Source organism: Pseudophryne corroboree, chromosome 5 (genome assembly GCF_028390025.1).
Source record: "Pseudophryne corroboree isolate aPseCor3 chromosome 5, aPseCor3.hap2, whole genome shotgun sequence".
Taxonomy (NCBI): domain Eukaryota; kingdom Metazoa; phylum Chordata; class Amphibia; order Anura; family Myobatrachidae; genus Pseudophryne; species Pseudophryne corroboree.
In genome coordinates this window covers 691,352,555-691,379,204 of record NC_086448.1, presented here as the reverse complement: position 1 = coordinate 691,379,204, position 26,650 = coordinate 691,352,555, and the positions used below count along the sequence as shown (strand labels likewise).

Here is a 26,650-nt window from a genome sequence, read left to right as displayed (position 1 = left end):
CGTGCCGTCGCAGAACAGACAGCGACAAATTTACACTTCTCAGTAACCGTTCCCTGGACCTCGCCTTTATCAGGAGATCGTCCAAGTACAGGATAATTGTAACCCCTTGCTTGCGAAGGAGAACCATCATTTCTGCCATGACCTTGGTGAAAATCCTCGGGGCCGTGGAAAGCTCAAACGGCAACGTCTGAAATTGGTAATGAGAATCCTGTATCGCAAACCTGAGGAAGGCCTGATGCGAAGGATATATCGGGACGTGTAAGTAGGCATCCTTTATGTTGACTGACGCCATAAAATCCCCCCCCCTTCCAGGCTGGCAATCACCGCTCGAAGAGATTCCATCTTGAACTTGAAAACTTTCAAGTATGGATTGAGGGATTTTAGATTCAGAATCGGTCTGACCGAAACGTCCGGTTTCGGCACAACTAAGAGGCTCGAGTAGAACCCCTCCCCCCGTTGGGACGGGGGAACGGGAACAATGACCCTCTGTTGACACAATTTTTGTATCGCTGCCAGCTCCACCTCCCTTTCCGGAAGAGACACTGGTAAGGCCGAAATGAAAAACCGGTGAGGGGGCACCTCCCGAAACTCCAGCTTGTATCCCTGAGACACAATCTCTAGGACCCAAGGATCCAGGTCTGATTGAATCCAGACCTGACTGAAGATTCGCAGATGGCCCCCCCACCGGTCCGGACTCCCCCAGGGAAGCCCCAGCGTCATGCGGTGGACTTGGTAGAGGCAGGGGAGGACTTTTGGTCCTGGGCGCCTGACACGGCAGGAGACTTCCTTCCCCTTCCTCTACCCTTTGAAGCGAGGAAGGACGAACCTTTTCCTCGCCTGTATTTATGGGGACGAAAGGACTGCATCTGCTGATGTGGTGGCTTTTTCTGTTGTGTGGGAACATAGGGAAGAAAAGAGGACTTACCCGCAGTAGCGGTAGAGACCAGGTCAGCCAAGCCGTCCCCAAACAAGACAGTGCCTTTGACGGGTAAAGCTTCCATAGCCCTCTTGGAGTCGGCATCAGCATTCCATTGATGTATCCACAACGCCCTCCTGGCAGATATTGACATGGCATTGACTCTTGATCCCAAGAGACAAACATCCCTCGCCGCATCCTTCAGGTAATCTGCAGCGTCCTTGATATAACCAAGAGTCAAAAGAACATTATCTTTATCAAGTGTATCCATATCATTAGCTAAATTCTCAGCCCATTTAGCAATAGCACTACTCACCCATACCGACGCCACAGCAGGTCTGAGCAATGCACCCGTATTAGCGAAAATGGACTTCAGAGACGTCTCCAGCTTGCGATCCGCCGGATCCTTGAGAGCTGCCGCGTCAGGAGACGGAAGCGCCACTTTCTTAGACAAACGAGATAGAGCTTTGTCAACATTTGGAGACGACTCCCATTTTTCCCTGTCATCAGAGGGGAAAGGATACGCCATGTAAATCCTCTTGGAAATCTGCCACCTCTTGTCCGGCGACTCCCAAGCTTTCTCACAAAGAGTATTCATTTCATGAGAGGGGGGGAAACTTCACCTCAGGTTTTTTTCCCTTGAACAAGCAAATCCTTGTTTCCTGTACCGCAGGTTCATCAGAAATGTGTAAAACCTCTTTTATAGCCACAATCATGTATTGAATACTCTTAACTAATCGTGGATGTAACGCAGCCTCAGTGAAATCGACGTCGGAATCAGAGTCCGTGTCGGTATCAGTATCTACCACTTGATTAAACGGCCGCTTTTGCGACCCCGATGGGGTCTGCACCAGAGACAAAGCCTCCTCCATGGACTTTTTCCACACCTGTGTCTGTGACTCCGACTTATCCAACCTCTTAGATAAAGAAGCCACATTCGTATTAATTGTACTGAGCAATGCGAGTAAATCAGGTGTTGGCTGCGCCGACAGGCCCAAATCTAGACCCGCATCCGCTCCCCCAATAACCTTCTCCGGTGAATAACATTCAGCCTCAGACATGCCGACACGTAGTAACGACACACACAGAATGTCTCAGCTAGGGGACAGGGCCACAATGAAGCCCAGACAGAGGACACAGAGGGAGTATGCCAGCTCACACCCCAGCGCCCATATATCCCCTCAAGGGATATATGTGACCAGCGCTGCTTAACCACAATAAAATGCACCACAACTGCGCCCCCCCCCCCCCTCCCGATTAGCTCCCCGTTACTGTGAGAGGAGTTGCGGAGGTCCCGGGCAGCGTCTCCTTCAGCCGCGTGTTGGAGGAGAAGATGGCGCTGTGAGCCGCGCGACGAAGCTCCGCCCCTTCCCGGCGCGCTTCAGCCCGCCAAGTTTGAAAATGTAAAAATGCCGGCGGGGGTCTGAGAAACGGTGCCGAAAAGGCTTCTGCCGGCCCCGGACTTCAGTAACATGCTGCCCAGGGCGCGCCCCCCCAGCGCCCTGCACCCTGTGAGTGCCTTTCCTGATAATGTGTGGGAGCACGGAGTGCAGCGTTACCGCTGCGCTGTACCTGGTCACTGAAGTCTTCTGCCGTCCTGAAGTCTTCTGTTCTTCTCATACTCACTCGATTTCTTTCTTCTGGCTTCAGTGAGTGGGGTGACGGCGTGGCTCCGGGAACCCTCTGGAGCTAATGGTGTCCAGTAGCCGAGAAGCAGAGCCTTTAAACTAAGAAGTAGGTCCTGCTTCTCTCCCCTCACTCCCACGCTGCAGGGAGCCTGTAGCCAGCAGGTCTCCCTGAAAATAAAAAACCTAACAAAAGTCTTTTCAAGAGAAACTCAGGAGAGCTCCCCTAGTGAGTGTCCTGTCAGTCCTGGGCACAAAGTCTAACTGGGGTCTGGAGGAGGGGCATAGAGGGAGGAGCCAGTTCACATCCAGTTTAAGTCTTTTCAGTGTGCCCAAGCTCCTGCGGATCCCGTCTATACCCCATGGTCCTTTTGGAGTCCCCAGCATCCTCTAGGACGTAAGAGAAATACAGATGTAGACACGCTCATCCAGCCTGCGACTTGCCGTGGCTGTGACTCATTTGTCCTGATGCGCACGTCTTATTCGCACCCCTGATCCATAGACTTTAATGGAGCCAATCGTGGGTGCGACTAGTCGCGGCTCAGCATACTAAATCGCACTTACGGAAAGTGCGTCTGTGCAGCCGCGTCGCAGGCTGGATAAGCTTGGCTACATCTGTGACTGTGCCCCATTCATCCCTCTCCCCATTATTCAGCTGGCTGGGATGTGAAATAGCAGGAGTGTGCAGGACTTTCAGCTCTCCTCTGCCTGACAATACCAAGAGCCAGCACTAATGTGCAGCTGTATCAGACGGTACACTAGATTGCTGTACTATAATGTACCAACACATATAGCAAACAGATACTGCAGATAACACAGCAAAGTGTCCAATTTTGTCATATTATTGGTAGGCAGAAGAGAGCACTTATGAAGTCCCCCAATTTCCATCCTATTATATACTGCAGCAAGAATAGGGAAGAGAGGAAAGGATAGGAACACACCTAATCCTATAATGACTGTAACAACATTGGTGTAAAGGGGAGAAGATGAATCAAAAACATAAATTAATGGATCGTGAGAACAAGGGGCAGCTCCCTTTATTGACAACTAGGGAAATTCATTATAACCATAATCTTCCCTTTACTGCAAATACTATCATTTTAAATTCAGTAGAATGGACAGCCCTGAACAATTTAATTACACAAAACCCATATCCCAACAATGACACATTCATAAGCTTTGTGAGAAGACATAATTCCAAGCCCTAGTTCACCACAATGTGGATGCCACAGAAATCACAGCACACGGTACCTGGGAATCCAGAACTGTGCCACTGATGCAACGGTGAGATAAGAAGCCTGAACTGCTTGGGAAGGAAACAGTTAATGAACACTATTTGTTTGGATGATTCCAAAGTTACACATGAGCCAGATCCTACATGAGAGTTATGGATGGTCTAGGAGTGCTTGCTTGGACTATAAATGAAGGACACAGAGTGAGTAAGCTCTGTTCTCCAATATCCCTATCTGTACCTACAAAGTAGCAAGTCCCCCCAGTATGATGCATTTATTGCTGCAGAGGATGCAATGCCGTGAGTCTAAAATATATGATCAAGGCACAGAAAGTATAAACTTAGGCAAAAACTCATTCTAGGTCATACAGCACCATAGTTTGCACAAACCGCAATGGATCGCTTTCTGAGCAATGTGGCACCAGAATGTTTTACTGTAGTTTGACACAGTAATCACTCCTGACACATTATTTCCACCATCTAACATAATGATGTCCTCTTTCTCTCACCCTTTTCCTGTAAGATCAATGTGTCTGCACATGCAGTATACTTATCACATTCCACACGTACCATACGCCGTATTACGTGTGTATCAAAGTATATACCAAATGCTGAAATATTAGCGGATTTGACAACTGAATCATGAGGGAGAAATTAGGAGGGGGAGGTGGTGGCCTTCTTGTGTCTATCACATACACTACACAATAATTACCTTTTCACAGAGCGTAACTTTACTCTGTTCATGTCTTTGAGGACATCCAACATGTTTGGCATTTCAGTCTTCTTTGGTGCACTATCTATGGTAGTTATGTCTGAGCTGCTTTTCTTTCCTCTCCTCTCTTTAATAAGGTCAATTGCGGAGAAGCTTCGCTGAAGAGCAGGTGGAGGAGGCAGTGGTGGAGGTGGTGGAGGCGGCGGCACAGCAGCATGAGGAAGTGGAGAACTATCAAGCACAAGAGAAGATGATGGACTTGAACCTATGTGATAAACAAAACAAAAAATTAAAATAACTGTGGAATAACAGGAGAATGATAATACCATAGAAGACCAGCATGTGAAGTGGGTATCGCTCCACTGACAATGCATACAGTGATTTCTCCACTATAAGTAGACACTATATAAGCTAATCATGCACTATTCAGTCATCCAAATATGGAGAAATAGGAGTGGCATCCAGAATAACCTCCCATTTTGAACCTAGGGTTAGGTGAGACAACTTTCAGATACCAGGTTAAACTCAACAACTGTAACTTTGTCACAAATGTTAAGACAAAAGCACAGGCACACTTGAAAACATTTATCGTACTGATGGATATTTTCTTTAATTTGAACATACTTTCATTAATTAAAAAGTATGTTAAAATTGAATATTGAAATTGTTAGGGATCCTCACTCCACTAATTTAACTGCAGTATCTCCAATGTCCCCCAGTGGACGAAGGAGAAATAAACCATCAAACAGCTGAGTTATCGGGGGTATCCAATTAGCCCCGATGCGGCACGCTCCTCCCCCACGATGCTGGCACTTATCGGGGATTATGCTTTGTATGAGGGGATACAAATAGTGCAAATCCTATTCTTGGTGTCAGTCTGTGCTGATCCTATTTCTTTAAGCAACCTAAACTGCTAGGGTAAACAAGAACTTACAATGGTATTGAATAAGGCCTACAAGTTTGGTGAAACAAAAGAGAAAATAAATTCAGTTTGGACAGAAAAAATATTTGACTAAAGTTACAGAAAACAGAAGATGGTCTAAGACCAAGACAAATACAAAGATGCTCTAAAGTGGGTGACACATGGAACCAGAATACTTTTGAACAGAACAAACATTAATGTGCCAGGAACATTGCCCTTATACACTGTTGTAGGTGCTGTAGCACCAAGTTCCCGTGGGCAGATATAACCATGCACTCCAAGTACCTGCACTAGCCTTAAGAAATCTGCATTCACTGATCCAGAAGCATGCTTGGCATCTAAACTTATTTTGAAATACCTGCAGTTACAGTTTGCTGCTCCTGGAGAATAACAATTTTGGCTATCTGGGCTCTCAAGCTGGCAAGTTCATTTTCCAATGCATTAATCTTTTGCAGAGCTTCTTCATTGGCTGCAGGTTGGGGTTTGGCCTCTGGCTGCTCCTTCAGCAGGACCGGCAATGATACCTGTCTCCTTAAGGAACCGTCAAAATGTGTCACATCATCTACTGATAGGTTGTGCTGTAAAGGATGCTGTGTCCTGCAAGTTAGTTCCAGTGTTAGTGAAGATTGATGTGATGAGCATATGACAATTAATTCAACTACACACAAAGGCAGGTACAGAGGCAAAAGTGACGGGCTTCTGAGATTGAAGTGGACAGACAGAGGGGGTGGACGAATAACCACCCTTTATTGAACACCTGAGGCTATCCTTCAACTCTTATGTAAAAAGAAAAATAAATCCATGTTAACAAGAGGAGAAATTTATTTAAAGCACCAACATAATTAATAAGATCCCAATATTGTAATGTTTAATTTTTTTATTTTATTTAATCCAACACTTACCGGAGTCTTGCAAATACGTCTCCTTCTTCATCAGCAACCCAGCCAATATCGGCAAAAGAAGCTACGGCTCCATTTGGATTGTTAGCATTCAGTGCGACGGGATATGGGATAAACTAAAAGAAATTCAGAATGAAATTTTCATTATTAGTGTTTATGAACTAAAGAGATCACAAAGTACTCCTGTGCAATGCGTACAGCACTGCCATGTATGTGCAGCATGTACAGCGTGTCTTATGAAACAATCACAAGGCTCACATTAACATGCAGGTAAAGGATTAAAAGGTCATTTGCACCACACAACGTGTACATTAGATGTAGGATTAATTTCTGGTAATAATTCTAGCACAGAAATAAAAAAAGTAAATAGAAACAAATACATCAATCTTCAGAGATATGACATTAGGGCAGAGGTTCCCAAACTCGATCCTCGAGGCACCTCAACCGTCCAGGTTTTAAGTATATACATGACTGGCCACAGGTAGTACCTCATTGATTAAACCATCTATGCTGAGCAGGATATCTGTAAAACCTGGACTGTTAGGGTGCCTTCAGCACAAACTTGCCTACCTGACCCTCTCCATGAGGGAGAAAATGCTCTGTTCCTGGACTTTCCTGGTAATGTATGATTGCCATCACCTGTGGTGAAACACCTTTCTTATCAATTACCTAGCTCACCACAAGTGATGGCAATCATACATTACCAGGAAAGTCCAGGAACAGAGCATTTTCTCCCTCATGGAGAGGGTCAGGTAGGCAAGTATGCTTCAGCATAGAGTTTGGGAACCAGTGCTTTTGGGGCCGTCTTATAGCTACACTACTGCTACTGTAGCTAAAGGTAGGCAGGGATGTAAAACAGAGCACACCAGCAAAGAATATGTGCAGAAACAGTTATACAGGTCGAGTCTCCCATATCCAAAAATCCAATATCCTAAATATTCCAAAAGCCAAGGCATGGGATTGCACCCCTGACATGCACCCAGTCACCAGCGTTACTCAACCCACAGGCACAAGTGGGACACTTAGCAGGGCATACACTATACAATTATCTGGCAGACCATCTGCCTAACCTGGCTGGTTGGAATGAAAATCCGGTAATGTGTGAGCAAATGATAACTGACCAGTGTATGGGAGCAAATGGTCGATTGTCATTTGTTTCAATACATTACCAGATTTTCATTCCAACCACGCAAGATTGGACAGCTGGGCTGCCAGATAATTGTATAGTGTATGCCTAGCTTTACCAGAGTCCTAGAAAAGACAGAGGAAGACTTCAGCATGTCGTAGCAGAAGAAAAGCAGGACAGCACTGCAGAAGGTGAGCAATTCAGGACTAATTAAGATAATTGGAAATGTTCAATTAATTAGGCATTGGGGGAGATGTTGTGTTAGGGGATCAGAATCAAGTCGTACAATTTTTCCTAAAAACATAAAATTTAGGAAAAATTGGACCTGTCTTGTAGGTGCTCAAATAAAAAAAAATAAAAAACCAAACAAGTACCCACCCAAAAAATAAAAATAAATATCTCACCCAAATGAATACTACAAAACCTCGCACCTGGTAAATTGAATATGCCCCTTAATTAGTGTTTAGACTTGGGTCCCATCCCTAAGAGATTTCATTACGGTGTGCAAATATGGAAAAATCTGAAATACTTCCAGTCCCAAGCATTTCAGATCTGGAAGACTCAACCTGTATACTGTTCTGTTATGCTGCTTCCTGAAGCTTGGTCTCTATCGCACTGGAAACACTGGTTTCTCCTGGTGTAACCAGAGAGATAGCTCTGACCCCCTCAATATTCAGTATATTCAGTCTATTCAGAAAATTATTTTTGTTTTAAATAATTTAAAAGACTAAACATATTAATATAGTCAGTCAGTCAGTGAAACCTTGCCATAAAAAGTAATCATGCAAGAAAACACAGACTCCAAACATGCAGAACTCCAGAATGTTCGCTGACCTATGACGGTTCTGAAGCTGGAACATGTAGCAGTTGAAGAGAGATTATAGAGGACAACTGTCAGACAGTCACACAGAAGCATGTACATATTTTACATACACAAGTTATTTTATTGTGAGCATCACATCAACAACAGTAAAAATAGGATTTTTATACCTACCGGTAAATTTTTCTCGTAGTCCATAAGGGATATTGGGGAGAACTAGTACGATGGGGGTATAGACGGGGTCCAAAGGAGCCAGTGCACTTTAAATTTCTTCAACTGGATGTGCTGGCTCCTTCCTTCTATGCCCCCTCCCACAGGCAGTGCCCGAAGGAGCAAGGACATATATGAACGTACCCGAAGGAGAAAGGACATATACTGTATGAGAGAAGGAACAAGATAACAAAAGGTCGTGAGATTTACACACCCGCACACCACAACCATACAACAACCAGCAACGGCTGGTAACAATAACAGCTGAACAGGTAAATACACAAGAACCTGCAGAAAAGTCAACACACTGAGGCAGGCGCCCAATATCCCTTATGGACTACGAGAAAAGGATTTACTGGTAGGTATTAAAATCCTATTTTCTCTAGCATCCATAAGGGATATTTGTGAGAACTGGTACGATGGGTACATCCCAAAGCATCCAAAACGGACGGGAACGTGCGGAGACTGCTGCAGCACCGCCTGCCCAAACTCTTTGGTCAGGGTATCAAATTTGTATAATTTCACAAAAGTGTTCTTCCCCGACCAGGGAGCAGCTCGGCATAGCTGCAGGGTCGAGACTCCACGGGCAGCCGCCCAGGAAGAGCCCACTGATCTTGTAGAATGGGCCTTTAGAGACTTAGGAACAGGTAAGGCTGCCGACACATAGGCCTGTTGGATAGTAAGCCTAATCCAACGAGCAATAGACTGCTTTGAAGCAGGACAACCCTTTTTCTGCGCATCATAGAGAACGAACAAAGAATCCGTCTTTCTGACCTGAGCTGTGCGCCTGACACAGATCTTCAAAGCACGCACAACATCCAAAGTCTCCGGAGGAGCAGAAGCGTCAGAACAGGACGGGACCACAATAGGTTGATTCAGGTGGAACGCAGAGACAATCTTCAGCAGGAACTGCTGTCTAGTCCGGAGCTCCGCTCTGCCCTCATAAAAGACCAAGTACGGACTTTTACACAATAATTTTACACAATTCCGAGACACGTCGAGCAGAAGCCAAGGCCAATAACATCACCGTCTGCCACGTGAGGTACTTGTCTTCTACCTTCATCAGAGGTTCAAACCAGGAGGACTATAGAAAGTTCAACACCATATTCAAATCCCAGAGTGCCTTAGGCAGCACAAAAGGTGGTTGTATGTGGAGTACCCCTTGCAAGAAGGTCTGAACTTCTGGCAATGCTGACAATTTCTTCTGGAAAAAAATGGAGAGGGCTGAAATCTGGGCCTTAATAGAATCCAGACATAAGCCTTATCCACACCAGCCTGCAGGAAACATAGGAAACGTCCCAAGAGAAATTCAGCAGGCGGATACATGCGTTCCTCGCACCAAGAGACATATCGCCTCCAGATGTGATGATAATGTTTTGACGTCACGTGTTTCCTGGCCTGAACCATGGTTGCAACAACCTTCTTGGAAAGACCTTTAAGAGCTAGGATGTTCTTCTCATGTTCCATGCCATCTAACGAAGACGCCGTAAGTCTGGGTAGACGAACGGTCCTTGTTGAAGAAGATCTCTTCTTAGTGGTAGAGGCCAGGGGTCTTGGACGGACATGTCCAGAAGATCCGCGTACCACGTCCTCCGAGGTCAATCCGGGGCAAGTAGAATTGCCTGGACACCTTGATTCCTGATTCGCTTTAGCACTTGAAGGAGCAATGGAATCGGAGGAAACCGGTAAACCAGCTGGTACAGCCAAGGCGACGACAGCGCGTACACTGCACTCGCCTGAGGGTCCCTGGTCCGCGAGAAATACCAGGGAAGTTTCTTGTTGAGACGAGAAGCCATCATGTCTATTTGTGGGCAACCCCACCAGTCGATGATCTGCTGGAACACCAGATGCTGGAGCCCTCACTCCCCCAGGTGGAGATCGTGATGACTCAGAAAGTCCGCCTCCCAGTTGTCCACCGCTGAAATGAAGATTGCGGACATGGCTCCTGCATTTCTTTCCGCCCAGAGAAGTATCTTTGACACCTCTAGCATGCAGGCTCTGCTTCTTGTCCATCCTTGTCGATTGATGTACGCCACTGCCGTGGCATTGTCCGACTTCATCTGGATTGCGAGATCCTTGAGCAGAGGAGAGGCTTAAAGTAGAGCATTGTAGATCGCCCTTAGTTCCAGAATGTTGATTGGAAGGAGGCTTTCGTGGGTTGACCACCTGCCCTGGAACTGCGTCCCTTTGGTGACAGCTACCCATCCTCTCAGACTCGCATCCGTCGTGGTCCGACAGAAGATGGATGGTGTGGTCGATATGGAGCAACAAAAGTTCTCTGGATCTTGCCTTTATCAGAAGATCGTCCAGGTAAGGGACCACATTGACCCCCTGGACCCCTAGCTGTAACATCATCTCCGCCACCACCTTTGTGAATACCCTAGGGGCTGTAGACAGACCGAAGGGTAGGGCCTGGAACTGATCGTCCAGCAGGGCAAATCGTAGGTACGCCTGATGGGGCAGCCAAATCGGAATATGGAGGTAGGCGTCCTTGATACCAAGGAGACCATAAATTCCCGGTCTTCCAGGCCCGCAATTCCTGCTCGCAGGGATTACATTTTGAACTTGAACCCCCTTATATACGGATTCAAAGACTTCAGATTCAAAATGGGCCACACCGAACAGTTCGGTTTCTGTACCACGAATAGGTTTGAGTAAAACCCCTTGCCGTGTTGCGGCAGTGGTACTGGAACAATAACATGGAACTGGACCAACTTTCGGATAGCCAGTTGCAACGTAACTTGCATATCCTCCAAAGTTGGTAAGCTTGATTTGAAATAACGTTTGTGGGGGGCTGGGGGAGGGGGGAGAAAGTACTGTCGAACTCCAGCTTGTAGCCTTGAGAAACGAGCTCTATGACCCAGGCATCCTGGCAGGAATTCTCCCAGACGCGGCTGAGGTGACGCAGTCGAGCTCCCACCTCGATACCCTCGGGGGGGGGGGGGCATCGTCATGCTGAGGCCTTAGTGGAAGCAGAACCAGTGGACTGTTCCTGAGAACTGGTGCTTGCAGGTTTTCTGGACTTACCTCTGGTGCCGCTGACCGCATTGGAGGCACCTCTGGCCTTCAAGCGAAATCTGTGCGACGAAAGGACTGGACAGATGGCCCCGGATAAAAGCATCTTGCCAGCAGGACCCCAGAGGTGAGAAACGTGGATTTTCCAGCCGTAGCCTTGGAAATCAAGGTATCCAACTCAACCCCAAAAAGCCATTCCCCAGAAAAGGGGAGAGATTCTACACTACGTTTGGATTCTGCGTCCGCAATCCACTGACACAAGCACAAGGACCTGCATGCCGACACCACCATGGCTGACGTCCTAGTATTAATATTCCCAATCTCCTCTAGAGAATCACAGAGGACCCACGTAGTGTCCTGAATGTGCATTAATAGGGCGACCATAGTAACTAAGGACATATCCCCAGAGAGACCCCCCTGAATTTGAATGACCCAAGAATGAATAGCATGGGTAATCCAGCAACCCGCAATAACTGGTCTTTGTAAAAGGCCGGCCGCAGTGTATATAGACTTTAGGGTAGTTTCTATCTTTCGATCCCCATGGTCCTTCATGGAAAAGGAGCCCAGGGTAGGTAGCACCGCCTTCTTAGACAGGCGAGAGACTGAGACATCCACCCCAGGGGGTTCCTCACAAAATTTTCTACCTTCTGGAGGAAATGGGAAAGTGCGCAAAAACTTTTTGAACACTTGGAATTTTTTGTCTGGATTTTTCCAGGCCTGTTTGAATTAAGTTATCTAACTCTGGAGAATCAGGGAAAGTGACATTGGGCTTATTTTGCACAAAGAAAAACGACTGCTGTGATGCAGCGTACTCTAGGGGGAGCTTTAACACCTCCCTTATAGCCAAAATGAGGGGTTCAATACCATAGGCAGAATCAGGATCCCACTAACAGGATCCGGGTCATCCCCATCATCCGGTATATCATCATCTGTATCAGACAGCAGTGCAGGTAAACCACACTTCTGGGGACCTGCATGGTAGAGGGGGGGCTGTGCATCAGCCCTAGCAGCTAAATCTGCCACAGCTTGTTGCAGTAGCTGAATTTTCTGCACATTTGAGATGACGTATAAGACATCATGGTTTTAAGAGACCCTAACCAGTGGGGCTCTGTACCCTCTCCTCCAACCTCTTCACTAAGTTGGGACGATTGACTACGTTGCTCACAGGAGACAGAGTCATTGGATAATGGAGAGAATCTGGTGTGACTTTTTTCTAAAACTGTCTGTGGGAGGGGGCATAGAGGGGAGGAGCCAGCACACCCAGTGAAGAAATTTAAAGTGTACTGGCTCCTTTGGACCCCGTCTATACTCCATCGTACTAGATTCCCCAATATCCCTAATGGATGCTAGAGAAAAACAGCTCTAATTGCAGATTTTGTATCGCCTGCGGGGCAGGTGAAACAAAATCCCTGATAATGCTGGCTATGGGGTATAATTGAACTGCTCCCTGGGGATCAATTAACCACGGTTATGAAAACAGAATGATGCCACAGAGTTCTTACAAATCTTTGTGAATTTATTTTAAGACCCAGAAACACTATTGAGCACCACCGCAAAAACAGACACTTTGTCCTATTCACCTTTCTACCCGAACAAAACTGAGAGTTGATGGATACTAACTGCCCACAGCATAAAGATAGTTATGTGACCAGCAGTTGGGAGACAGGCGGTCATTATACTGACACTGGGATTCCGACCAATTGGAAGATTCACAGTCAGCATAGCGCCACCCCGCTGGCAATCAATCTCGGGATCCTGGCATCTGTATGGTGACGCTGGTCACCCATACCCAACCCGTTTCACCTTACCATTAGGAAAATTGATAATACAATATTTTTTCACATAGAATTTTCCAATGCTTATGAAAAAATGGACATTAGCGCATGTAACACCTGCACATATGGAAACAAGGTAGGGTCAGCATGAAAGACAAACAGAACAAAGACCTAATTGATGGGAACCCACTGCCCGAGTAGAGTATTTGCATTACTCCCACGCTCCATTTACAGTTTCTAGAACAGTCCAAGTAAGAAAGCACCGTTCCTAAGATTCTTCCATCACCCACACACCAGCTCTATCGGACTTCCATAAAGCAATTACTTTATTAATACTCCACATTACCAACTTATAATTCATTCAGCGATTTCCCATCACATGCACACAAAGGAAGTAGCAGGTTTTTTAGGCTGGCTCCTGAAATATTAACCCTAGTGTGTAAGTGTGCACATGTACATGTGGTAGTGAATATAGATTGTGAGCTCCACCGAGGCAGGGACTGATGTGAATGGGCGGATATTCTCTGTAAAACATTGCAGAATATGTTTGCACTATATAAATAACTGGTCATTAATATTAACAGTTATTTATACAGTGATTGCAGTGAGCGAAAAAAATTGTGGGTCCCAGGGACTCATTACTATAAAAAATTGGGGTCCTACTCCACTGTTTCTGGGTCCCATCACATATTATGGGGAGAGAGGCAGGGGGAAGCTGGTTAGAGCTGGAGGTAGAGGCAAGGAAAAGTTGGGGTAGAGCTTGTATGCAATCTATGATAAATGCCCCCTAATGCTTTCTGCTGACTGTCACTGAGGAGGGGGAGATTTGGAAGGAAGCCAAGCCAGACTGACTATTAGTAAAGATATTATTATCCTATATTTATATGGCACAAGGGATCCATAGCGCCCATTACACAGTACATATACAGATGAACAAAACAGCACTTACAGTTCAAGATAATATAGGACAGGTACAGAAAACCAGGACTCAGGTGCCATCACAGGGAGTATGGAGTATAAGATAGTGTAAGTAAGAAAAGGAAAGGCCCTGCTCTTGCCAGCTTACAATCTAAAAGGTGTGGTGACACAGAAGGGGGTTGACAGTGAGCGTAGACGGGAGGGTTAGGAGGGCAGTTTGGTGAAGAGGTGGGTCTTGAAAGCCATTTGAAGTTTTGTAGAGAGGTGGAGAGTCTGAGAAGGAGAGGTAGAGAATTCCAGAGAGAAGTTGTCTGTTTTCATACAAGGAAGACAAATCTGTGAATTAAAACCTTTAATAAAAACTCTGAACAGTTCATTGTTACAAACTATTTGTCATACACATTTCACCAATCTGGTATTTTAAGTATATGATTCTATACGGTACTGATTGAGTAGGTTTAGAACATAACTGAACTTTATATCACTGGCCTATATAAGTGCACTCCACTTTGATCTCATAACAAGTTGATTATCTGTGCACATTGGTTTGCATGGTAGTAAGACTGTGGAGGTCGATTAGACTTTACGTGCAAACTTCCCTGCAATCCAATGAGTGCAATCTTCTTCCCAAATGTGTATATATTTAATACTAGAAATTAGATAAAACTGGATGTTTTATACCTGCAGTAGTATACACAGCCAATACTTTCCAACATAAATCAGCAAACAACGAAGGACAATTGCCAGGGGATGTAGTCACCATCCCGGCGATCAGCATACCGACGCCAGGATCCCGGCTGCCAGAACGCCGACGGCTGGCACAGGACTATTCCCACTCGTGGGTGTCCACGACACCCATAGAGTGGGAACAGAACATGTGGCGAGTACAGCGAGCCACTGAGCCTGCAAGGGGCTTTGTTGTGCTCACCCACCTGCCGGCATTCTAGTGGCTTCGGTATGCTGACCGCCGGGATCCCGGCCGCCAATCACATATACCGAATGCATTCACAGGAATAAGGGCGCATACAGCTGGATCAGACTTGGGTGTCAGTACATAAGTAGAGCATAAAGATCTAATGACTGCACCATCATCACTATATAATATACACAGGAGACAGGCCAGATACATGCAGCTTTCAGGGTACATTACTCATTACACAGAGGGTGACTACATGGAAACACTGGGGATGACACCAGCACAGGGCCAGGGGCCAGACACTACAGTCCCCACTGCCTCCCTCCATCTACCTCTCACACAGCCCAGGTCCTGCCTCTCACCCATTACCCTTACAATGCGATCATCACCCTGCCCTCACCTGTCTCTCACCAGCAGGCGCAGGAGACGGAACCCCCACGGAGATATGATAAACAGGCACTCCACTACCATCGCAGCCGACAGCTGCCGCAAGCACACATTAACAAGAGGCAACAGGGTTCCCGGGACACTGCGCACAGCGTGGGCAAGCAGCACTGAGCAGTGTGAGCAAACACACCGTAGCACACCCTAACCCCACTCCTGCCCGCCAGCGGCCCCTCTAACGCCGCTGGCGGACAGAGACTTGGAATTACCTTACTGTGTTGCAAACTGCTCTGTGTTCTCGGTCTACTGTACTGGAATAGAACCGGCGGAGGGTGATGTGAATGTCGGCGCTGTTCCTCAGTTTGGAGGGAGGGAGGAGCTGTGTAATCTCCACTCCAAGCGCTCCACTGGGATTGGCTATTGGCTATGATTGATATCTCCTTTGCCTGGCTGGTTCCTTCTCCACTATAGTCATCTCTGCAGCCGGGCAAGGGAGACATCAATCATAGCCAATAGACAATCCCAGTGGAGCGCATCCCCGGGGACTCACCAACTCTGAAAAAGGCGAGTCCCCGGTCCTCAATATCGGGTAAAATACGTGGAATGATGCGTTTTTGTGAACACTTATATACTGTAGCGCATTCTGTTGCGCTTTACAATTGGAAACAAAACAAGACTGGATAATAGACAAAAGGTATATTTATTGGATTTATTTACTACTTTATGCTCCTGCAATACTGCCTTGTGATGTCAGTACATATTACTATATATACTGCAATAGTGCCTTCTGATGTCTGTAATTATTAAAGGTAAAAACAGCATTAATGCCTCAGATTATACGGTCATGAATACTGACAGCAAACAATTTTAGTGCCTTTGTGATGTTAGTAAATACTACAACACAGGTTTTCAACATGCAACCCTCTAGCTGCTATGAAACTACATATCCCAGTATGCCAGGCCACAGTTTTGATATTAGGGTATGGTGAAACAGTCAGACATTGCTGGGATGTGTAGGTCCACTGCAGCTGGAAGGCTGCATGCTGAATAACTTGAACTACAATATAGGCTGCAATGGTGCCTTTATGAGGTTAGCAGTTACTACTGTATAGTCAAGCAATGGGGGGAGGCGGATCAGAGATTCTTCCAGTGGGCGTCTCTGGACCAATCCCAACATCTGCAGCATTAGCATATTTTCGCAGCACCGCTACTTACAGAGACACAGTCTCATCAAGTTTTCTGTCTACCTCTGAATCAGACCCTTTGTGATGTTAGGAGATACTACTGTATAGTCAAGCAATACTGAATTTGTGATGTCAGAAGATACTACATATAAACAAGCAAATCGTGCCTTTGTGATGTCAGTCTTTAATACTGTATAGGCTGCAATAACGCCTCTGTAATGTATGTATTTACTATTGTATAGTCAAACAATAGTGCTGTTGTTATGCAAGTAGTTACTACTGTACATTTAAGCAATAATGCATTTGTGACGTTAGTAATTACTATGGTAAACATAGAAAACATGCATTTGTGATGCCAGTATTTACCTCTGCATAAGTGTTCATTCTAGCACCCTGCACCTGTCACAACCCGTGCATTTCCTCTTTCCTGTCTGGGGTGTCGCTCTCTGCTTTAATGTTTTTCTCAGTGCTGAGACACAGACTAGAGTGTGCTAAAAGCACCAGAGCAGAGTGTGACATCCCAGGCAGGAAAGAGGAAATGCACGGGTTGTGACAGGTGCAGGGTCCAAGAATGAACACTATGAGAAGTGAAGCAATAGTGCAGGCTTATCCAACCTATGGCTCTCCATCTGTTATGAAACTACAAGTCCCAGCATGCTCTGGCACAGTTTTGCGATTAGGGAATACTAAAACTGTGGTACAGCATACTGGGTTGTGTAGTTTCACAACAGATGGAGAGCTACAGGTTGGCCAGGCCTGCAATAGTTCCTTTAAGATGTCAGTAGTTACTGCTGTTTAGTTTTGCAATAGTGCCTTTGTGATGTCAGTAGTTTCTGATGTATAAACTGCAATAGCACCTCTGGGATGTCCATAATTACTACAATTAAGTAAAGCAACAGTGCCTTTGGTTATGTCAGGAGTGGTTTCCTCCCACAAGCCAAAAAATATACTGGTAGGTTAGCTGGCTCCCAACAAAAATTTACCTAGTGTGTAAGTACATTGGCAGACTAGTTGGGTCAACTGGTTCTTGTCTGCCGTCAAATTCTATATTTCTATGTAACTGTAGAATCAGAAAACAGTACCTTTGTGAGGTCAGTAGATTCTACCGTAGAGAAAAGCTATAGAGACTTTATGATGTCAGTAGTTACTATTGTATAGGCTTCAGTAATGCCTCTGTGATGTCAGTATTTACTACTGTATAGTCAATCAATAGTGCCCTTGTGATCTCACTAGTTATTACTGTATAAGCTGCAATAATGCCTCTGACGTCAGTATTTACTACTGTATAGTCAAGCAATAGTGCACTTATAATGTCAGTTCATACTACTGTATAGTCTGGATAGTGCATTTTTAGGTCAGTATTTACTACTGTATAGTCAAGCAATAGTGCACTTATGATGTCAGTTCATACTACTGTATAGTGCATTTTTAGGTCAGTATTTACTACTGTAAAAGGCAGGAATAGTGCCTTTGTGATGTCAGTACTTACTACTGTAGAGGCAGGAATAGAGCCTTTGTGATGTCAGTAGATACTACTGTACATGGAGGAATAGTGCCTTTGTGATGTCAGTAGTTACTACTGTAAAGGTAGGACTAGTGCCTTTGTGATGTCAGTAGTTACTACTGTATAGTTTGGATAGTGCATTTGTGATATCAGTCTTTACTTCTGTACCGGCAGGAATAGTGGCCTTTGTGATGTTAATATTTACTACTGTAGAGGCAGGAATAGTGCCGTTGTGATGTCAGTAGTTACTACTGTACATGGAGGAATAGTGCCTTTGTGATGTCAGTAGTTACTACTGTAAAGGTAGAACTAGTGCCGTTGTGATGTCAGTAGTTACTACTGTATAGTTTGGATAGTGCATTTGTGATATCAGTCTTTACTTCTGTTCTGATAGTGAAACCTTTGTTTTCTGATGACTCAATGTACACAAACTTTGTTTAATACACAAAAGTATTAAAAATATTGTATTAAATGACCTTCAGGCTGTGTGTATAAGCTGTACATGGAACATAAATGGTGTGTACGTACACAAGCTTTGTCAAATGCACAAAGTTATTAAAAATATTAGCTAAAATGACCTTCAGGCTGTGTGTATAAGATGTATATGAAACATAAATGCATTCTCTAATTAGACTTGGGTCCCACCGCCACGATCTCTCATTATGGTATGCAATTATTCCAAAATACGGAAAAATCCGATATCCAAAATACTTCTGGTCCCAAGCATTTTGGATATGGGATACTCAAACTGTATTTACTATTGTACATGCAGGAATAGTGGCCTTTGTGATGTGAATAGTTAATACTGTACAAAATGTATTATTGAATAGATGTTATGCACTGTCATAAATATTCATACAGGCACAAAAAATGTCTCTTCTTGATTAAAAAACAAAACAAAAATAAAAACACCACAACACATAAAAAAGTCTATTTAAAAGTAGATTTAAATTTCTTTAAAATGCTGTGCAGCCTAATCTAATCTAATGTACAGCATATGGAATGGAAACCCCGCCACCACACACCTATTACTGGCGATTTCCACTCTCAGGTTTGCCAGTCGCACAGGTATAAACCACTAACTGATAAAGCTACGCACAGACCTGCAGTGCACAGATGTACAGTAGTTCAATATAATCCCCTCTAAAAACACACATAGCCTTCCTACTCTGAAAGGTAAACATCATACCTGAACATGAACTCTTGGGGACTGGATAATGGGAAGATGCGAGCCTATTTTTCGGACTATACTGCGAGATGATCCATATGGTTTTCCCGACCAAAGTACCTAAACAAAAATTCTAAGTTATATTTCACATTGTAGGTATTTTAGATTACAAACAGTACAGATGATTGCAGAAACAGTGTCATTCATTTATAACCATCTATAGCAACGTGCACTAACAGACAATTACCATTCCAGGTGACCTGCAGCATTATAGGATTATTCTTTATAATCACCTGTTGGGGACCTTTGAGTTTTGCAAAATTCCAGAATTGTGTAACAAGCGCATAATCAGATAATATTGATAATACCTTCAAAGCATATAGAATAACCATACTAAACATTCCTAAGGGTTAATGTTACCATAGAAACAGATTTGTGATTTGAGAAGTTACTACTGTAACGATTATAATATCGGGATAACTAAATTACTGAAATTTTTATTTGTACTTTAAAATCAAGATAGATGACAATGTTTTGTAACAAAGCAAAAACTAAAACTATAGCCCATATTAATTTAGTAGAATGAACTTAAAACTATTTCGGAACGATGCCCTGACCATCTGTGTCATACCCAAGGATGAATGGAATTTTCTCTATACGCTTAACACAGTCACTGCAATTTATGGTCATTTACCCAAAATCCACATATCCGAGGCGCCCTATTATTTTGGGTTGGGTAATTATCTGCACCTTTATCATTTTCTGTAAATACCTGAACAGTAAAAAGCAAACACCTTGAAATAGAAAATGAATATATTTGAGGATGTGAAATTCTGCAGTGCCAATAAAGGGGGTCATTCTGAGTTGATCACTCGCTAGCAGTTTTAGCAGCCGTGGAAACGCTATGCCGCCGCCCACTGGGAGTGTATTTTAGCTTAGCAGAAGTGCAAACGAAGGGATCACAGAGTGGCTACAAAAAAAGATTGTGCAGTTTCTGAGTAGCTTCAAACCTACTCAGCGCTTGCGATCACTTCGGACCATTCAGTTCCTGTTTTGACATCATAAACACGCCCTGCGTTCGCCCAGCCACGCCTGCATTTTTTCTGGCACGCCTGCGTTTTTACAAACACTCCCTGAAAACGGTCAGTTGACACCCAGAAACGCCCTCTTCCTGTCAATCATTCTGCGGCTGGCTGTGCGACTGAAAAGCATCGCTAGACCCTGTGTAAAACGACATCGTTCGTTGTAATAGTACACCACGCGTGCGCATTGTGCCGCATACGCATGCGCAGAAGTGCCTTTTTTTGCCTCATCGCTGCACAGCGAACGAATGCAGCTAGCGAACAACTCGGAATGACCACCAAAGGCTTGTTTCTCTATTGTGTTAATACGTACCCCAGTGTGAGCATAAATGTATACACTCTAATCTGTGTAAATGTATTCCAATCCCCTCATCATCGCTGCACATTTATACCAAGCCACACCTTATGCATAAATGTGTTTTAAAAATTACTGGCTTTGTAGAAGTTACATATTAAAACATATACTATATATACTTATAAAAAAGTGACATGTTTAAGTTACATTTAAACACTAAGTATACCATGGAACTATAAAAACCACAAGCTGAGAACAATCAAAATTAATGAATAAAAGAAAGCCATGGCATACTTAAATGTCAATAAAGTACTTTTTGTTACTATACAAAAAAAATACATATATTTTGTTGCTGTCAATCTGATTAAACCTGCTTAACCCAAGGGGGTTGGGAAATTCCATTGTTAGCCCAGGCAGTTGACCCTACTGAGTGCCCGACAGAGTTATTCAATTGTTGCTCCTGACGGACGCAACCAGCTGCCGCATTTCAGCGCCCCCCCCCCCCTTCACACGGGGGTGATAAGTTGAAATGTGAGGAAAGTTACCTGTACGCTCCCAAACGATTGCGCCCATTAATTTAGGGGTTTAGCTGCTTTACACGGTAAGCGCAATAACCAGCATCAATTAAATATCGCCCCTACGATCTCACATCACTTTAGATGGGAGATCGGGCAGCGATAACAACTGATTTCCCCCCAAGGAATTCCCTTTACTACAGATAGAGCAGATTCAAGCTACTGTGGAACTACACATCCCAGCATGCCCTGCCAAAATGTACCATGCCCTAACAGCAAAACTGTGGCGGGGCACGATGGGAAGTGTAGATCTACAGCAGACGGAGAGTCCTGAACTAGAGCCTTTATGCTGGCTCAACACATAGGGGTCAATTCTATTCGGCAACTAAAGAATAGCGCCGGGAATTAGCTCCCGACGCTATTCAATTCAGCTAAAGTTAAGTCGGCGATGTCCCGTTCTCGCCGACTTAACAGGTAGTTTTGTCAGGAGAACGGGCATTCTCCGACTTAACTACCCGGCGCGAGGCTGATTCCCGACAGAATCAGCCTCGCGCCGGCCGCGAGGCAGCACTTTTGTCGGGTTTATTCTCTCATCCCCCGGGGATTAGAGAAGAATTCCCGACAATTGCGGGCAACTAGTAGCAGAATTGAATAGCGTCGGGAGCTAATTCCCGGCGCTATTCTTTAGTTGCCGAATAGAATTGACCCCATAGAGGGAATCCCCAAACACATAGGTCTGCTGAGTCATTACCAAAGCAATACATACGTATTCCCGGCGGACGGGATGCCGCCTGTCAGTATCCCGACAGTGGCATCCGGCCTGCCAGAATGCCGGCAGCGGGGTGAGTGCAAAGAGCCCCCTTGTGGGCTCACTGCGCTCGCCACAGGTTCTATTCCCACTCTATGGGTGTAGTGGACACCCACGAGTACGAATATCCCCTGTGCGCCAGGATTCCGGCTGTCGGCATTGTAGGCTATCGGGATACCTGCGTCGCAGCCTGCAAAGTCAAAGGCTCATTATCAATAACTTTGCAAATTGCTAAAATGAGTAACTGGAAAAAGACTTCTTACAGCACAGCAGCCTTGGCTTAATCATGGAAAAACATAGCAATGAAAGCAAAACTTACCGATTCCATGTTGTAGGTTATTTGTTGCAGAACCATCCTAATAAGACGTAAAAACCAGCTCAGCATCGGATACCACAAAATCTCCCCACAGAGGGCACTGTAGAAACAGTTTGGCTCTGCAGAGAGGCTGCTGTTCCATAGTCACACTGTAAGGATAAATATACACAATTAGAACTGTCTGCCCTATAAGGAGAGGGGACAAGCAATGCTGCGGAGAGCACCAAGTACACGAATGGAAAAAAAAAAAAGTCTTACAGACCAAGGAGTATTTTTAGGATCAGTTCATACAGGTGCCTTACACACATCTGGGATCCCTTGTATAAAGAGACAAGAAATCTTGCTAATAAAATACTATATAGGCACAACCAATCAGGAGAGCCCATTATCAGCTATAGCGGTGAATCCGCAACAGCCATGAGATGTAGCACTTCATGTAAGAGCGCAATGTACAGTGCGCACACATGGCCTGATTTAGAGGTTGGCCAAGTCTGGGGCATCACGTAGATTATCGGGAATCTGCAGTTGCATTAGGTCCATACTTTGCATGCGTAGAACGGGCCTTGCAACGTCGCTCGCAGTTCACCTATGCTGCCGTTTGATTGACAGGCAGTAACGTTGAGGGGGTGGGCAGGGACGGAGTGAGGGCTGCATATACTTAGGTATGTGTAAGTTTGCAATATATTCAGTGAAGTAGGAAAAAGATAGGAACGCTCTAGAAAGTAGCTGGGGACATTCTGGTGATGGAAAACAAAGAAATATAAAACTAGTAAATTCTTCAATAGAAGAACAATACAATGTATACTGTAAATGATCTGCACCTACCATCATATGAAGTTGTATACGCTGGCCACACAATTAGCAATGCATTTTTGTCTCTGTAGTATCACGATTCCTAGCAGCTAAGTAAAACAAAAAGATGCCATAATAGACTGAATATCTAGACATAATATAAGTAAAACATTTAAGTACAGCAGCACAGGGATGATAAACTCTGGTGGTCGGGATCCAGAATCTCCCTAATCAAGCACAAATTATTTGCAGAGCGATAATCTGGGGTGAGACGATATAAAACTGGTCCAGGGGCTATAAAGCTGGGTACACACCTGAGTGACACCGAGAACCACTGATGCGATGATGGTATACATTACATCGCCATAAACACTGAATGATCAGTTTACAACAGCGCAATGTATGGTTACATGCTGCATGTACACTATCGGCTGTGGAATCATCCCCTTGGGCATGCACACATCTAAGGGGACGATTCAACGGATGGCGGCTTGGGCATACCCACTATACTATGTATGTGCAGATTGCTCGAAGGTACCAATATTGCATGATATATTGTATTGTGTGTACCCAGTTCTAAGGGCCCCATACACTACAGAGACATGTCGGGCCCTCATGTCGCATAAGATGTCCCTTGAACGGCCAGGCAGTCTCCCGTGCGCCAGGATCGCATACGATACACTGTAAGCGGTCCTTTTGTATACGATGTATCTTATGCGATCCCAGCCATGCCTGCGGGAACAGACATATCACGAGTGCAGCACTAACGACCTAGGGGCTCCGATCTGATGCTCACGGGGCCGCGCATCGGATCGGATGTAAAAGACATCCGATTTGCTACTTTTCATCCAATTTATCGTGCCGAAAGGTCGAAGTCGGATGAAATCGGGCATTATCGTTGTAGTGTATGGGGCCCTTAAGATTAGAGACTATTAAGAGAGAGAACGCAACCTTTACGATGGATCTGAGGTAGGTGTGTGTGTTTGTTGTCATTAATACAGGTCCAGAAAAGTTAAATTGTCAAATGAAACTCTTTTTCAATAATCCATGAACTATAACCTGCCCCCAAAAGGATCACACACATACATATACAATATTTCTTACATATCCAGAGCACCAAATCACCACAAGTGTAGTTTCCACTGTAATGGAAACTGTACACTTGTGGTGATTTGGTGTATCCTCTTGACAAAGGTCCGTGCCAGGACCGAAACGTTGAGGACGTGAGGAGTTTTAATGCCCTGGATATGTAAGAAATAAAACACTTTTTTCTTGGAAACTAAGGTGGCGATCCACTACTCAGACTTGTCTGAACTGCAGATAGCATCAGATTTCTCTTGAACTCTCCCGGGAGCGTCCCGGGAATCGGATCAGACCCTGGCTTTAATTTTCATTACATTCACTTCAGATATATCTGATGCAATATATCATGTGCCAGATCGCATCAGATATATCTGATGCACACATGCTACATGTGATTGATCTGATGCTGCTGCTGCCGCTGTTCCCCCTCTTGGTGGGTGGGAGTGGCTAGGGAGATGCCAGTCAAGTGACGCTTCAGATGAATCTGATCAGATACATCTGAAGTAAAAAAAACAATCCGATGTGCACCTGTTTTCTTCAGATTCAGATAAATAGTTGGGGCAGCCTCAGAGATCTGTAGTTCAGACATATCGGACACGGGAGTGAGCATTGGATCTGAAGAGCCATCCAATGTGACACTTTTCTTCAGATATGACGGTCAGATGCATTGAAATCTGAAGAAAACGGCCCAAATCTAACTAGTGGATGGGGGCCTTACCAAAGTCTGGCGAGTACCTCTACATTGTGCTCTATGAAGATTGATCGGTAGATCAGTTTTAGGTGCCACCCCAGCTGTTGCAATGGAGATGCTGAAGATGTGAGGGCGACCTAACAAGGGTGTATATGTATAGAATTTTTTTAATCTGAGTTTAACCTGTATAGTAAGATATCAGCAAGAGCTCCCCTAGCTGTGACCGCCTCCTCCGGGCACATTTTCTAAACTGAGTCTGGTAGGAGGAGCATAGAGGGAGGAGCCAATCCACACTCTCAAACTCTTAAAGTGCCAGTGGCTCCTAGTGGACCCGTCTATACCCCAAGGTACTAATGTGGAACCCAGCATCCTCTAGGACGTAAGAGAAAAACTGTCATTCGGCCACTGAAGAAACATGATAGACTGGTGTGTGTTAAATATATACTACGATACCGGGCTTTTAATACTGTTTTTTGTAACCTAATATAATAAATCTGGCTACACATGTGCATATACTTGGTGATTTTAATTTACACAAGAGTGTGTGCGCCTAGCACCTGCCGACACTGGGGGTAATTCAGTGTTGATCGCAGCAGCAAATTTGTTAGCAGTTGGGCAAAACCATGGGCCTAATTCTGAGTTGATCGCAGCAGCAAATATGTTAGCAGTTGGGCAAAACCATGTGCACTGCAGGTGGGGCAGATATAACGTTTGTAGAGAGAGTTAAATTTGGGTGGTTTATTTTGTTTCTCTGCAGAGTAAATACTGGCTGCTTTATTTTTACACTGCAATTTAGATTTCAGTTTGAACACACCCCACCGAAATCTCTCTCTCTCTGCACAGGTTATATCTGCCCCCACTGCAGTGCACATGGTTTTGCCCATTTGCTAACAAATTTGCTCCGTGATCAACTCTGAATTACCCTCACTGTGTATAATGCAAAGCACTCTGGGCTGGCGCATCTCACAAACCTTTTGTTCTCAGATAAAATAAGAATTTACTCACCAGTAATTCTATTTCTCGTAGTCTGTAGTGGATGCTGGGTACTCCGTAAGGACCATGGGGTATAGACGGGCTCCGCAGGAGACTGGGCACTCTTAAAAGAAAGATTAGGTACTATCTGGTGTGCACTGGCTCCTCCCTCTACGCCCCTCCTCCAGACCTCAGTTAGGGAAACTGTGCCCGGAAGACCTGACATTACTAGGAAAGGATTTGGAATCCAGGGTAAGACTCATACCAGCCACACCGTACAACTCGTGATAACTATACCCAGTTAACAGTATGAACCAAAAATTGAGCCTCATCCAACAGATGGCTCATAACAATAACCCTTTAGTTAGGCAATAACTATATACATGTATTGCAGAGAGTCCGCACTTGGGACGGGCTCCCAGCATCCACTACGGACTACGAGAAATAGAATTACCGGTGAGTAAATTCTTCTTTTCTCTGACGTCCTAGTGGATGCTGGGTACTCCGTAAGGACCATGGGGATTGTACCAAAGCTCCCAAACGGGCGGGAGAGTGCGGATGACTCTGCAGCACCGAATGAGCAAACTCAAGGTCCTCCTCGGCCAGGGTATCAAACTTGTAGAATTTTTTAAGAAGTGTTTGATCCCAACCAAGTTGCAGCTCCGCAAAGTTGTAAAGCCGAGACCCCTCGGGCAGCCGCCCAAGAAGAGCCCACCTTCCTTCGTGGAATGGGCTTTTACTGATTTAGGATGCGGCAGTCCAGCCGCAGAA

The 26,650-nt window shown here is 44.9% G+C and overlaps 1 protein-coding gene across 7 annotated transcripts in view; it reads right to left on the bottom strand.

The window, feature by feature from the left end:
- MTFR1 (mitochondrial fission regulator 1) overlaps positions 1-26,650 on the bottom strand; it is a 71,113-nt gene that overhangs the window by 17,572 nt on the left and 26,891 nt on the right. For 4 of the 7 annotated variants that reach the window (XM_063923803.1, XM_063923806.1, XM_063923805.1 and 1 more), the window contains 6 exons: positions 23,167-23,243; positions 22,345-22,490; positions 19,347-19,445; positions 6,309-6,421; positions 5,765-6,003; positions 4,485-4,749 (listed from right to left, as the gene is read on the bottom strand). In XM_063923803.1, the coding sequence (XP_063779873.1) occupies positions 4,485-4,749; positions 5,765-6,003; positions 6,309-6,421; positions 19,347-19,445; positions 22,345-22,410 (782 nt within the window). In that variant the 5' untranslated portion in view covers positions 22,411-22,490; positions 23,167-23,243. Of the gene's footprint in view, positions 1-3,792; positions 3,848-4,484; positions 4,750-5,764; positions 6,004-6,308; positions 6,422-19,346; positions 19,446-22,344; positions 22,491-23,166; positions 23,244-26,650 lie in introns of all 7 variants that reach the window. The other 3 variants (XM_063923808.1, XM_063923809.1, XM_063923807.1) reach the window with 3 other exon arrangements.